General features: G+C 45.8%; 1 protein-coding gene across 1 annotated transcript in view; it reads left to right on the forward strand.

Annotated features, from left to right (window-relative positions):
• The first annotated feature begins 2978 nt into the window (after positions 1 to 2978).
• Positions 2979 to 14906, forward strand: part of LOC149858822 (TBC1 domain family member 24-like) — a 30024-nt gene continuing 18096 nt past the window's right edge. The window contains exons 1-2 of the mRNA XM_090060455.1: positions 2979 to 3171; positions 11678 to 12713. Coding sequence (XP_089916581.1) covers positions 3033 to 3171; positions 11678 to 12713 — 1175 coding nt within the window. The 5' untranslated portion in view covers positions 2979 to 3032. The remainder of the gene's footprint in view (positions 3172 to 11677; positions 12714 to 14906) is intronic.

Consider the following 14906-nt stretch of genomic DNA (forward strand, 5'->3'; position numbering starts at 1 on the left):
TTGAGAGACATTTAAAGCCCTTAGACAAAGTTGTTTATCAAAAATTAGGTATCCTGCAAATGGACCTAATTTTGATTGATATCCTTGTGATTAGCATAATATAAAGGCTCTACATATTCATAATTAAGAGTCCTTAGTATGATGAGAACAAGAATAGATGTTGCTATCCAGCACCAGGAAAGAGTTAAGGATACTTGAGGAGACAATTATTATAGTTTTAAAAACTTGCTTGTAAGCTTAACCTTAACCCTAAATTTCCTACTTTTCCAATGTTTGTTTTTTGGTCTATAGAATGTTCTTGTGAAGGTTTTTTTCCTGTATTTTTCTGTGCTCTTAACCATAGGAACCTTAATAAGAATTAGTCTGTGTGTGAATATCACAGTTTGTAAGGCTGCAAAGTATTCTGTCATTCTTTAAATTAATCAGTAATGACACTTTTAGATGGAACAAACTGGAAAGTGATAATACACTAGAAAATTGCCTGGAATTACCCTGCTTTTATGTTTCCAATATAACATCTTTTAGAGCAGTACATTCCAACATGAAATACCCAATTCTGGCACCCATCCTCAGGCTGAACAGCTCCCTCTGAAATGAGCAGGACTGTGCATGGCAGAAGATAGTAGCGTAATATTGAGTAGGCACTGGCAAACTGGACATGAGCCCTGGGGGGGTGCCTCAAGGGAAAGATTTAGGGGATGCATCACCCTCCCATCTCACCCAGCGTATTTTTGTTGCTTAATATGCATGTCAGTGGCAGAAAAGGCAGTTACATCTCTCCTGGCAGCATGAAATCTCTGGTTACTGCAGCATGGACTGCCACTACTCAGGGCACAGCCCATGCTGAAGGTAAGGCAGGGTGGCATATTAAGTTCAGAAACCCAGTTAGTCTCTAAGGTGCCACCCTGGCCTGCCTTTTACATGACTCTTGAGTAACACCTCTGTGTACATGACATAAGCCATACTCAGACTATCAAGACTAGCAGAACTGTTCCCTAGGACACAGCAACAGCAAAAGAATGGGGTGTTGCAGCACTGTTCCAGGAGCACCCCAGTGAAGGAATAAATCCTTCCATGCTTTTCCTCTGGCAAGTGTGGTGGGAATAAAAGTAGGTGGAAGGACCACATTGTATGGAGCTAAAGAATGGAAGGGTGTCCATACACACGCTCTGGGGTGGGGGCATTTTAAATACAGCGGCTCTCAAAAAGTTGCTCTAATTAAAATGCCCCAGTATTATGTGCATTCAATGTCCTGCATTTCAAAATGGTGGCGGAGGTGCTTTAACTAAAACTCATCTGACGAGTTTTAGTTAAAGCACCGCCACCACCATTTTGGAACCTGATGTGCTGTGTGCCACACTCAGAGGCTGCCCATGCCACCTAAGGCACATGTGCTGCAGGCTGGACAGCCCTGTACTATGTCATCAAATCTGTTCTCTGGAGGGACTTTGCATAGGATGTATCAGAGAATAGCCTGATACCACACTCCTTAGCTGAAAGGCCAAGGTGTTGTACTGGAATGGAACTTAAGATCTGGTCAACCCCCTCTTCCTGACATTGGCCCTCATTGAGATAGTGTCATCAGCCCTGGATTGTTTTTATATGAAGACAAAGGATCTCATTAACCTTTGCTCTGTGCGATGTGTGGCCATGTATACCAGGACAGAGTGGATCTAATACACTCTGGGTGCGGTGACAGCATGACTAAGATGTTTCACTAGCAATCCAGAGATGTGACTTCAGGCTTGACTTCAGACTCCTACTGTTGAGTGGCCTAGTCCAGCATCAGGTGCTTACTCATTCCAACTGGGGAATAAAAGACAACTCAGCTTGATGCCAGCCACCTTTTCCTTCTCTGCCACTGGCTATAGATATTACTGTGCATTAACCACACAAGCCTGATGGATTGCTGAGGCTCAGGACAGACCTTGGACTTGGGTAATTAACAGCAATATAGTCTAGCCCACAAAGGACTCCTATGGTGATACCCCTTTGAGGCCTGTTCTAGTCTAAGACAAAAGGTTTATTTAGGATCTACCCCAACCAAGGTGCAGTTTAAAGGTGTTATATTGTATTTACATTGGGTCCTAAGTGGTTTTTGCAGTGGCATTCAAATAGTTAAATAACACCTAGACAAGGCCTAAATGGCACCAATGACACTTACAGGCAAAGCATCACTTTAACATCTTCAGATCAGATTGGCAACTAAGCACATAGTCTATTGATTAGAAACTTCTTCACTAGACCAACCTTATTATAGCATTTGGAGATGCTGCCTCAGCCTGACAAAGGGTCTTTATACCCAAAAGCTTGCAAAGAAGAATTTTTCCAACTATTTGAGTTGGTCTAATAAAAGATAGCAGATTTACCCAAAGAACCTTGTCTGCCTGTGTCCTTAGACCAACACAGCTACACCCTACACCCTTACAGTGTTTGAAAGCATTTGTAATTTTGTTCTTACTCTGTAGACTGCCCGTTAGATCTTTTGCACTCGCTGTTCACATGATTCTATTTCTGTCTTCAACAAGAACCAAACCATCCAGCGAGAAGCGGTTAGAAACCTATTTTCTGTGTTTATGTTTCGTCAGTTCAAGGACAGGTAATCAGTAAGGGACACAAATCAAGAACTCCCCTTTACATTTCCCCTACTTTATTTCCTTGTTACGTGGATTTAATTTCTTGTGACACTGAAGTAGGAAATCATTTCAAGATCATGGAAATGAAGTGTAGCTTTGGGAAAATAAATGATTAGGTTTAATGATCCTGTTGCTGTTTTGATCACTATCTCTCCCCATGACTTGTTTACATCCCTGCCCGTTACTAGCATACAGGGCACTGGGGTAGGAAGGGGCTGGGGAGCTTTCTAGCAGTCCTACCCCTTGCATTGTTTACATCAAATAAGTGTCTCCTGCTCTTTAGGGGAGGTGCTAACCTTAAGAGAATGCAAACAGAATAAATTACACGCAGGAACCAAACCTAGCAGAAGCAGCTTGCTAGTGAGTTTTGATTTCAGCACAGGTAATCCCAGAGACATGTTACAGGTTGGGCTGAGCTTTTCCAGCTGCCCTGAAGGCACTGCTATTGATTTCCCTTCAGACAAGTCTGGGAAGCAGAGCAGGTGTAATTCTGTCTTGGTGAATTCAGAGGAAGGTGACATGGAAGCCCCACAAGGTAGGTCAGCTCCTGAGAAGGACCTGCATCTTTCTGCACAGACAGTTAAATGCAGCAGCTGGTAAAGGATGCATTCCTGTTTACACAAATGATGCAATTGCGTCCTCTTAACCAGGCGAGCATCACTAACTAGAAGAGGTCAGTTGGGCTAAATCTGCTTCTTTACTCTGCCCTACTTCCAGCATGTTTTCTTTGCAATGCTGTATTTCCTGGGGCATGGCACACAGAAGAGCACTGCAACCGAGGCAGTACTCCACTGCTAACAGGCTAAAGAAAGAGGAGATCTTTTGTAATAGAGCTGAGTGAATCAGTCTAATCATGGATGTATTTGGTAGCTGTGTTGGTCTGAGACAAAAAGAAATATAAAACTCTAGAACTCTTGGTTCAGAGATGATCCCTTTTACTAGACCAACTAAAAATTCCCAAAAATTATCTTTTTCTGCAAGCTTTTAGGCACATGCACCCTTCCTCAGGCTCAGGGAAAATTAAAGATGGTAAAAAGCCCCCATAGGTAGAAAAGAAACTTCATTTTGCACAGAGTAAGCTGAAGGTGGACGTCTGTTCCTCTGGGTCCATGAGGGTGTCTTTGGGAGTTGCTCATGGATGTGCAGATAAGGCAGGATTCCTTCCCTGGTGGTATCAGATGGCAGAAAGGCAGGGAGGTATAGAAATCTTTCTTGTTGTTCAGCAATGACATGTAATTGCAAAATTGGCCAAAATTCAGCGTCTTCCATGTTTCAGGGATGTATTTGATAGCCGTGTTGGTCTAAGACAAAAAGAAATCAAAACTCTAGTACTCTTGGCTCAGAGATGATCCCTTTTATTAGACCAGCTAAGAAATCACAGAAAAATTATCTTTTTCTGCAAGCTTTCGGGCACACACCCTCTCTCAGGCTCAGGGAAAATTAAAGATGGTAAAAAGTCCCCATTTTTTTATGATTTCTTAAAAAGGTGTAAAAGGTCTCATCTCTGAACCAAGAGTTCTAGAGTTCTGTATTTCTTTCAGTCTGATCATTAAACAGGAGCTAGGGACTGGATGGCTCCGGGGACTGTCAATGAGAGACAGGTATCACCTCTAAATCATCGGCTTGTATCCATGCTGAGGCTGAAAGAAGCTTAAGTATAAGAGTTGTTTGGGGAGGTGGGCCTCAGTGTAGTAAATATTAACATAACAGCGCGTGTAGACGAAATGAAGGCCCTAAATTGAAGTGGCAGTGGGTTTTAAAAAACACTGTTTCAGTTTAGGGCTGATTAAACCCCCGTGTCATGCACACAGCCCACTGACTTACCTGCTCCTCTGGCAGGGAGGGGAGGGTGCATTGCTGGTGGGCGGAGCGCTCCCCAGGCTGCAGGTTGGTGGGGGCTGGTGCTTCCCTCTGTGGCAGCAGTGGCCACCCCCCCCCAGGTGCCACCCACCTGGAGGCACCTGGCTCGAGAGATTTCATAGTTTTCATAGACATTAGGGCTGGAAGGGACCTCGGGAGATCGAGTCCAGCCCCCTGCCCAAAGGGCAGGAAGTCAGCTGGGGTCATAGGATCCCAGCAAGATAAGCATCCAATTTACTCTTGAAGGTGTTCAATGTAGGTGCTTGAACCACCTCCGATGGCAGATTGTTCCAGACCTTGGGGGCTCGGACAGTAAAGAAATTCTTCCTTATGTCCAGCCTGAAATGGTCTTGCAGGAGTTTGTGACCGTTCGACCTTGTCATCCCTTGGGGCGCTCTGGTGAACAGACGTTCCCCCAGATCCTGGTGGTCACCCCTGATAAACTTATAGGTGGCCATCAGATCACCCCTGAGCTGGCGCTTTTCCAGGCTAAAGAGTCCCATGGCTCTCAGCCTGTCATCGTAAGATCTGTTTTCCTGACCTCTGATCATGCGCGTGGCTCTCCTCTGGACTCTCTCAAGCTTTTCCACATCCTTTTTGAATTGTGGAGCCCAAAACTGGACGCAGTACTCCAGCTGCAGCCTCACCAAGGCCGAGTACAAGGGGAGAATGATGTCCCGGGATTTGCTCGAGAAGCATGTATGGATGCACACCAGCATTTTGGTCGCTTTACTAGCCGCAGCATCGCATTGCAGGCTCATGTTCATCTTGTGGTCAATGATGACCCCCCAGTCTCTTTCTTCTGTAGTGCTAACCAACGTAGCACTGCCGAGCCTATAAGGGTGCTGCAGGTTTTTCCTCCCAAGGTGGAGAATCTTGCATTTATCGGTGTTAAACACCATCAGGTTCTCGTCTGCCCATTTGCTGAGCTTGTCCAGGTCAGCCTGGATCACCCGCCTATCTTCTGGCATGGATGCTTTGCCCCAAAGTTTGGTATCATCGGCGAACTTGGCCAGTCCACTCCTGACTCCAATATCCACATCGTTAATGAAGATGTTGAACAGTATGGGTCCCAGGACAGAGCCTTGAGGGACCCCACTGGTCACAGGGCACCATGATGAGTGACTGCCATCAATCACAACCCTCTGGGTCCGACCACGAAGCCAATTTCCCAGCCAGCGGATCGTGGTGGAGCCAAGACCACAACTGGTCAGTTTGGCCAAGAGGTGATCATGGGATACCAGATCAAAAGCTTTTCTGAAGTCAAGATATATGACATCAATCTCTTCTCCCTTGTCCAGGTGATAGGTCACCTGGTCATAGAAGGAAACGAGATTGGTCAAACAAGACCTATCTGCAACAAACCCGTGCTGGCTGTCCCTTAGAATGTTAGCCTGGGCCAGTCCCTCAAGGATGGCCTCCTTAATAAACTTTTCTAGGATCTTCCCCAGGATAGAAGTCAGGCTAATGGGCCTGTAGTTAGCCGGATCCACTCTCCTCCCTTTCTTGAAGATCAGCACCACATTGGCCTTCTTCCAGTCTTCGGGCACTACACCAGAGCGCCAGGAGTTTTCAAAGATCCGTGCCAGGGGCTGGGCTATGATGCTCGCCAGCTCCTTGAGTACCCTGGGGTGCAGGTTGTCAGGGCCAGCTGACTTGAAGGTATCCAGCTTCTCAAGGTGTTCCTTCACAAGGTCAGCATTGATGGAGGGTAGGGGATCCCCCTCACCCAGATTTCCCTGTCCCATAGCAGGCATGGGCGTCCCGTGTGACTGATGAAAGACTGACGCAAAGTACCTATTTAATAGGTTGGCTTTTTCCTGGGCGTCAGTTGTCAGTTGCCCCATCTGCTTTAGCAGGGGTCCAACATTGCCCTTGCTTTTCCTCCGGCTCCCCACATATCTGAAAAAGGACTTTTTGTTGTCCTGAAGCTAGTTGGAGTTCAGTTGCAGCCTTGGCTTTCCTGGTTTGGTCCCTGCAGGACCGGACCAGCGCGGAGTAATCCTCCTTGGAGGTGAATCCCGTTCTCCATCCTTTGTAGGCTTTCCTTTTTAGCCACAGTAAGTCCACTAGGTCTCTGGAGAGCCAGGGGGGCTGCTGTGCCTTCTTGCTGCCTTTCCTCCGTGTTGGAATAGATTTAGCTTGTGCACTGAGGATCGCTTCCTTGAGAAGCAACCACTCTTCTTGAACTCCCATCTCCCTGGGGTCATGGTCCCTGAGGGCCTGACCGACAAGCCTCTTGAGCTTATCAAAGTCGGCTTTTCTGAAGTCAAGGACTTCTGTGTTGCTGACTGACTTGCCAGCTTTACAGCGGATGGTGAAGGTGATCAGCTCGTGGTCGCTGTCACCCAACTTCCCATCAATCACTAGGTCGCCGATTGGGTTGTCCCCCGTAGCCAGTACCAGGTCAAGCACCGCTTTGCCTCTTGTTGGCCCATAGACTTCTTGAGTCAGGTAGAGGTCATCCACACACAAGAGAAAGCTTTGCGCCCGCTCAGATTTAGCTGAGTGATCTTCCCACGAGATGTCCGGGTAATTGAAGTCACCCATGACAACCAAGGTCCTGGAGCAAGCGGCCTCAGTCAGTTCCCGGGTGAACTCCTGGTCAAGCTCGGGACTTTGAGTGGGAGGTCTGTAATAGACTCCCACCGTTGTGTCCCCTGTGCCGAATTCCCCACGAATTTTTACCCAGAGGGTCTCTAGCTGTCCATGCCGGTCACCAACATCAGCTTGCAGGGACATGTAGCTTTCCTTCACATAGAGAGCTACACCCCCGCCCCTTTTGTCAACACTATCCCTCCTGTATAGGGTATAGCCCTCTATACCCATGGTCCAGTCATGGGTGGAGTCCCACCAGGTCTCCGTTATCCCAATGACATCATATTTCTTTGCACTGAGCAGGAGGACGAGCTCGTCCTGCTTGTTGCCCAGGCTCCTGGCATTAGTGTACAGTCAGGCAAGTGTGCCCTTGGGGGCTCTTGCCTTGCCCACAGATTGTGCCAGGGCTGGGGCAGGAGTGGGCTCCCTTAAGTGCCCCCTTAAGTGCCTTGGTCCACTGGCTTTGCAAGGGCCGTTCAGTGGGCCAGCAGGGGCAGTAGTCCCCCCATCCCCCATCCTGAGAGGTCCCAGGGGCCACCACAGCCATGGAGGGAAGCACTGGGGCCCCACGCAACTCAGGCAGGTAGGCAGGTTCCAGGGGGCAAAATAAAAATAGATGAGGCTTACTGCTTTTCTTGGGCAGAGACTGCCTTTCCGGGCTGCTGCCAGGCTGTCTGCAGGGCTTCCCGCAGAGCCCCTGAGCTGCACAGAGCCCAGTGCTTCACACGATGGCTGTAGTTTGCTGCACCCCAAGTCATTTAAGGCACATTACGTCACTGAATTTCCTACAGTGGCTGGAATTAAGGCGCAATACGCCGTGAAGGTGTGCAAACACCAACACCATTAAAGCGGAGCAAAAGCATTTAGCCCACTTTAAAGTGTCGTGCATACATGCCTCTTGTTTCGTCTACAGATAACACGGTCCCCAAAGATGACAAGGGTGGAATATGCTTCATGAAGACTGAACAGCCCCTCACCCTTGCAAGTTCTCCACCAGTTATGAATGGGGCACAATACTTGAGAGCAGTATGAGAAGGAAGCATGTACAGAAGCTTCCATGCTGTTCCCCTTCAGAGCGGCTTAGTGGTTCCAAAAAGTTCCATTTCCTTCTTTTTCTGTCCATACTTTGGGGTATTTGGCAGGAGATAAGGGCTGAAACTAGACCCAAAAAAGCTAATTTTGTGACCAGCTCAGAACAGGAAAGCATTGACCTGGAAATTTCACCATATTCCTAGACAAATCTAGTAAAATCTTTACTAGATTTTACAAATCCCTAGACAAATCTTTATACTCAAGGATGTTGGTTTGAGTCAGAAGGGTTTCAGATAATCATCCAAACTTTTGAAGCCTTATACAACCCTCCAGACTTGCTGAAGCTTCCCAGCACTACTTTGTCCTCTAATACAAATACACTAGGACAAAATAAATCTTCTGAGCTGACTATTACCTGTGTTTATCATTACCAATGAGGAGCAAGCCTGACTTCATTTGTACTCTGCTAGACACAGAGCTCAGGTGGATTATACTGCAGTTTAGATTCCACTTTCACTGGAATCCATTGTTCTATGCATTCTGGTTACAAATCAGTTTATGCTATCACAGGTAGCCTGAAAGGTAAATGTTAAAAATTTATCTTCTTTGTTAATGATCAAAACCTTCTTTTGAGTGACAGTACTACTAAATCTGATTTTTGTTGCAGCAACAGGGCAAGGTATTTTGTGTGTACCTTTCCTATAAAAATCCTCACCTCCACACCACAATGTACTGGGAGATGTTTTACATGGGGACAGTTGTTCCCTTAGCAGTTGCTGCTAACAGACATGAACCCCCCCCCCAAAAAACAGTTTACCAGAAGAGGAAACACTTGTTTGATCCAGGTCCCCAGTGACAGGCTAGCTGGTAGTGATTTGGTCCAGGGGTTTTGAAATGGTAAAACAAAGATTGGAGGACTGGGATTGCCTTTCCTCACCAATCAGGCCCCGGAGACTCACTCTCCATGTCCCCTGATTGGCCCCACAGGTCACCTGGAGGGGGATAAAAGGGGCAGCGTAGCTGACTTGGAGAGACTGGCGAGGGATGACAAGGAAGGAGTTTCAAAGAGCTGGCAAGAGTTCCCCACCTGGCTCCAGCAAGAAGCTGTGCAGTGACCCATGAGGCTCCCAGTTCTGCTTCCAGTTTTCCAGCAAGAAGCAGGGCAGCTCGATGTGAGGCAGGGGCTCCTGGAAGGTCAAAAGCCCTAGCAGCCTGGAGCAAGCCCAGCAGTGATAGCTGTGGTAGAGTTTCTGCCTGCCATATGGGAGATCTGAGTTCATACCCTGGCTAGGAGGAGTGAAATGACAGGCAGAAATTTTTTTGTCGGAGTGGAGGGGGTCATTGTGTTTTCCCTCTTTCCCCCTCCAGGTACCTATGCCCTACATCTCTTGTTATTTGGCATTTTGTATTTTGTGCATTTTATATTTTGTCAACCAGTATTGTTTGTTATGTTGTTTGCATTTTATACTTTGTTAAACCTGTGTTTTGTTAACTGGATGAATAGGTCTACGAATGTGAATGCCTAACCTTTATTGTATCCCATCCTCTCGGGGTATTGTAGTATTCCCTAAATCCCCTGGTTTATATATGTTATGTTCCCACCACTGTTTTCTTCATTAAAAGGTATATGGTTAAGTCCCCATTGGTGGTCTGGCTCTGCTCTATAGGGGAAGGAGGGCACCTACACCTCCCACAGTGCTCATGCACCTGCTCTGATCCCTTCAGTTGGAGAGGGGGTATGTCTTGGAGTACCACTCAGGTTACATCTGTATAGATCAGGCACTTCAGCAGGGCTTTTTGGCACTTTTTTCAAATGCTGGTTCAATTAGCTATTAGATAAAAGCACAAAAAAGTGCCACTGAAACATGCAGTCTATACAGATGTTGGGTGAGCAGGGTCCAATTAATGCACTACTTCTTCTGGGTATGTGCTGTGCTGTGTGCGGGCATGATGAATTTAAAGTAAAGTGCTGGGTTTGGGGAGGGGAGGTGTTCATGTCTGTAAGCAGCCCATATTTTTATACAGCGTTACCATTTCTGTGCATTACAAAATGGAAATGCTACAGTCAGTCTGGTATATCATTCATGATTAAGGTGGGACCTGCTCTCTACTCAGGAGGGTAGTAGTATAATAACCTATTTATTTTGCATTTATTATATTTATGTTAATCTATTTATTTATTATTGATTTATAATTTGAGTTGGTCTAATAAAAGATATCGGATTTACCCAAAGAACCTTATCTGCTTATAATAACGTATAATTCTACTAGTAGATCGGCCTGGACATTGTGTTCTCTTGAGTAATTTTTGAAGCTGGCTTTTCCTTTTGGAAAGACTATCCAGACAACTGTTTTATAGTAGCTTCTTGTTCTTGACTGTAAATAGGATTCTAGGATCTGCCACTCATTGCATTTTATTGTGGTACAACACAACTGTCTCACCAGTGCATCTGCTTTCCAGAAATCCTACAGGCAATATAGACTGTGACAGGTACACACTCTTGATATCCTCAGCACCCAGCCAAATTAAGCAGTCCTAAACTAGGGAGAGAAGCCACGTGCTTTGGGATGGGATAGAAACCTCTCCCAGGTCAGTGAGTGACAGCCCAGCTGTTACTGCAGCTGCAGAACGTCAATGTTTTCTATTCCCATTGTGCTCCCAGATGCCACTGTCCTGAATGCAATCACTTCCTCTACTAAGATGTATGTTGTTTTCCCAGGATCCTATATCCTCCCATGACTAAGGAAGGGAGAAGGAGAATGTGTGGTGTCAGACTGAGATTGTAAAAGGAAGTAACATTTCATAGGTACTTTTTCAAGTCTTATACAAAGGCTGGCAACACTAGGGCCCCAGCAACCAAGCACCTGACCCAGAAGGGGTCTCCTGCCTGGCTTTAGCAAAGTATAGTGTCTGTAGTTTGCATTCCTTTGGTATACCCTGGCTTTGAGCACTGAACCATGGGACCACATAGTCTTATTTCAAATCACTCTGTGTAATATACACCGAGGCAGACAGACCGAGGTTGCTTGGGAAGGTCCTGGCAGGGCAAAATTCTTAGTTTTGTACCAACAGAAAAAAAACACAGTCTTTAGTAGGGGAAGTGAAAGGGACAGTGGGAAGTCCATACTAGGGAGAAACCGTTGAGCTGTCTCTGGCCTTGGACACATGTTACTTTTGTAGCACTATGTACCCCTTTATAGCACTACAAAAAGCAAGTGTCCATATATCCAGACCATTTATAATACTGCAGAGATGGTGGAGCTGCGACAAAAGATAATGCAGTCTACACAGAAAAATTCCTGTTTCTGACTTGACAGCCTATGGGGAGCAGCACTGTCTGAGGACTTACAAGAAACAGGCAACTAGAAAAAGATGAAGTGATGAATATAGTTCTGGTATGAAAAGCCAATATAAGAACTTCTTTTTAGGGACATGAAAATGTTCTACCTATTTAAATACATATATGTTGACTTAAATCTTAGAAGTGGCTGTCAGAATTAAGGCACCTGTCAATCAGTGAAATGAATTATGTTGTATTTGTGTTCTGCAGGGACAATCAGTTCTCCTCCAATCTCTGTGGTGATCACCTCTGAGGCTGAGACTTGGGACATTGATGCATCTTCTTGCATGGGCTCTGGACAGTTTGTAGATTGGGATAAGCTGCCAGAATTGGATCAAGAGACAAACAGCCACAGAGAGATCCTCAGCAAAACCACTAGGGAACTGAAAAAGCTGGCAAGAGAAGGCTACTGGACTACCAGCCACAGTCTAAGAGCTCAGGCTTACCACCAGATCATCCAACATATCCCCTGCCGGCTTGTGACCCCAGATTCTCTGGTCTATCGGGATGTGGCAATCAGGCTGTTCGGAAAACAGAACGTGAGCTCCCATCCATTGCCTGAATTCCTTGAAGGATGCTTCATGCCCACATATTGCCTGACTAGGGAAGGTATAACAGCAGTAAAGAAAATTCTCATCTGTATTGGCAACCTCTTCCCTGACATCACCTACTGTCCAATTCTGCCTGCAATTGTAACTCTGTTGCTGCACTACAGTGAAGATGAAGCTCAGTGCTTTGACAATGTCTCTCACCTCATTGCTTGCAATGACTCCCACATCAGCTATATTGATCAGTCTTTCTTGGCCCACAAGGCCTCCTGTATGACTTTTGGGGATCTGGCTAACAAGCACTGCCCCACAGCTCACAGATTAATAGCCAGTGCTTCTGAGAATGTCTCAGAGGTCTATTCTGAATGGTTAACATGGCTCTTTGGTGAGCTTCCCTTTGATTATGCCATACGCATACTTGATGTATACCTATTGGAGGGACAGAAAGTCCTCTACCGGATTGCTCTGGCCTTGCTGAGACAATACAAGCTCTTGGTGACCTCGAGAGAGCTGGAAGTGACTGACATCAAAGGGGATTTGCAAGCTTTCATGCAGAACATTAGAGAGCACATGACTGTTGATAAGCTACTAGAGAGAGCTTTTGGTATCAGGCTATTCTCCCGCAAGGAAATCTGGCTTCTTCAGATGGCAAACAGGAAGGCTCTGCTGGAGAAAGGGATTACCATGGTGCAGCGCAGGTAAGAAAGCCTGTTTTATTCACCAGCATGCCCAGGTAACGTTCCCTTGTGGTAGCCAGACAAACCAAAAACAATAGGTGGAGAGAGAAAGAGAGAAAAGAAAGACAGACGGATCTATCAGTCAATCTCACTAGAAGAGCTTGTTAGGAATTTTTTCAACAAAATGTTTTTTCACTGAAAAATTCAGATTAATCAAAAACAAAAACTTTTTTGTAAAAAAGTATAAGTTCAAACAAAACTTGTGTTTAAAAGAACGCTCAGATTCAGAATAGAATTATATGGAGGTGGAAAGGTTGATCACAAGCAGCCAGCATGGATTTGTCAGAACAAATTGTTAGATGTCAGATGTCAGAACAAATTGTACCAAACACATTTGATCTCATTATTTGACAAAGTCATTAAGTGGGAGAATGAAGGGAATGTAATAGATATAGTGTATCTAGATGCCAGTAAGGCTTTTAACAACATCCTACATGACCTTCTCATAAACAAATTGGAGAATTGTAGGTTAGACAAAGCTATTACAAGGTGAATAGATAACTGGTTCAATCGCTGCAAGAAAAGTGTCATTATAAATGGATTGATGTCAGAATGGCAGGTAGTATTGAGTGGAGGCCCACGGGGTTCTGTCCTGGGCCCGGTACTGTTTGACTGGTTGATTGGTGATTTGGATACTGAAATAGAGAGCTCCCTGAGCACATCTGCAGAAAACACAACACTGGGAAGAAATTCAAGCAAATGGGAGGACAGGAGCAAAATTCAGAAGGGGCAGCTGTTGGAAACCCAGGAGCCCCCTTCACACAGATTGCTGGGGATCATGTGAAGAGCTCTGGAGCCCAGAGGGGTTGGATATAGGAGAAGACCATGCCAAGAAGCAGAAGAATACAGCAGAGCTCCAAAACCAGCTTAGTTATAAAAGAAGATTAAAGGAGGTGGGATAAGTTTATGGAGGGGGGAGAATGACAGAAAAGGGAGTCCTGGCTCTCTAGTTAGAGGGCATTATGTGGGGAGTTGTTTGCAATCCCCAGGTTGCAGAGCAGTGTGGAGCGTGTTTTGTTTTTCCCATGCTCCTTTGCTTTCCTGATTGCCACATGGGGCCTGGAAGGAACTTCTTCCCTTCTGTTGGTTCAGGTGTCAGTATTTTTTTGCCATCCTCAGAAGCAGTGCATGTTGGCTGCAGCCAAGGCTGTAGGTTTAGACTGGGGTGTGCCAATGCTCCTGCTGGGACTAAAACCCAGAGGTTCCTAGTTAAAGGGTCTTACTGCTCTGTGCAGGGTAAGACCAATTACCACATTAGGGATCAAGAAGAAATTTTACCCCATGGTCAGACTGGTGTGGGCTGGGGGAGGGGGAGCATTGCCTTCCTTTGTAGCAGGGGTCATGATCCGTGTCCCTGGATCTCTTGAGTGTATTTTAACAACACTTGCAGCAGCAGGACATTGGAAGTGCCCTCATCCCTCTTCTTTAGCTGTGACAGGTTAGGGTGCTCTTGATTTTTTGGGACAATGTGCCTTGTAGTTGTGCATCAGGGTTGTTGTGTACTTTTAGGAATAAGCTAGACAAGCTCTAGTATGGATGGTTTGGATAGGAATGATCCTGTCTTGAGTTGGGAGTTGAACGAGATGACCTCCTGAGTTCCCTTCCCACTCTACTTTTCTATGATTCTGTGGTCAAAAATCAGACTGACAGTGGGAGATAGCAAGAAAGTGACTTTATGGACTGGTAGTTACAGCCCTGTGATGTGGAAAACCCAGGTGCAAGATTCAGAGCAAGAATCTGAACTTTCATCTTAAAAGTGAGTGCCCTAAACACCATACTACTGGATTCTCCAGGATGGAGGTTGGTGTCTTCAAGTTACGGTTGAAATGGACTTCAGGAGGTCATCCCATACTAGATCATCCCAGCCAAAGCTTTGTCTAGCCAGGTTTTGAAAACATCCAAGGATGCAGCTTCGCTCACCTTTCTGGGTAACCTGTTCCAGTGTTTACTATCCTCCTAGTGAGAAAATTCTTCCTAATATCTAACCTAAACTTCCCTTGCGGCAACTTGAGACCATTGCTCCTTGTTCTGTCATCTGCCACCACTGAAAACATTCTAGCTACATCCTCTTTCGAATCTCTCCTCAGGTAGTTCAAGGCTGCTATTAAAACCCTCCCCCAGTCTTCTCTTCTTTAAACTAAATAAGCCAAGTTT

Source organism: Crocodylus siamensis, chromosome 8, assembly GCF_052110815.1.
Source record: "Crocodylus siamensis isolate JL-2025a chromosome 8, ASM5211081v1, whole genome shotgun sequence".
In the NCBI taxonomy this organism is placed as follows: domain Eukaryota; kingdom Metazoa; phylum Chordata; order Crocodylia; family Crocodylidae; genus Crocodylus; species Crocodylus siamensis.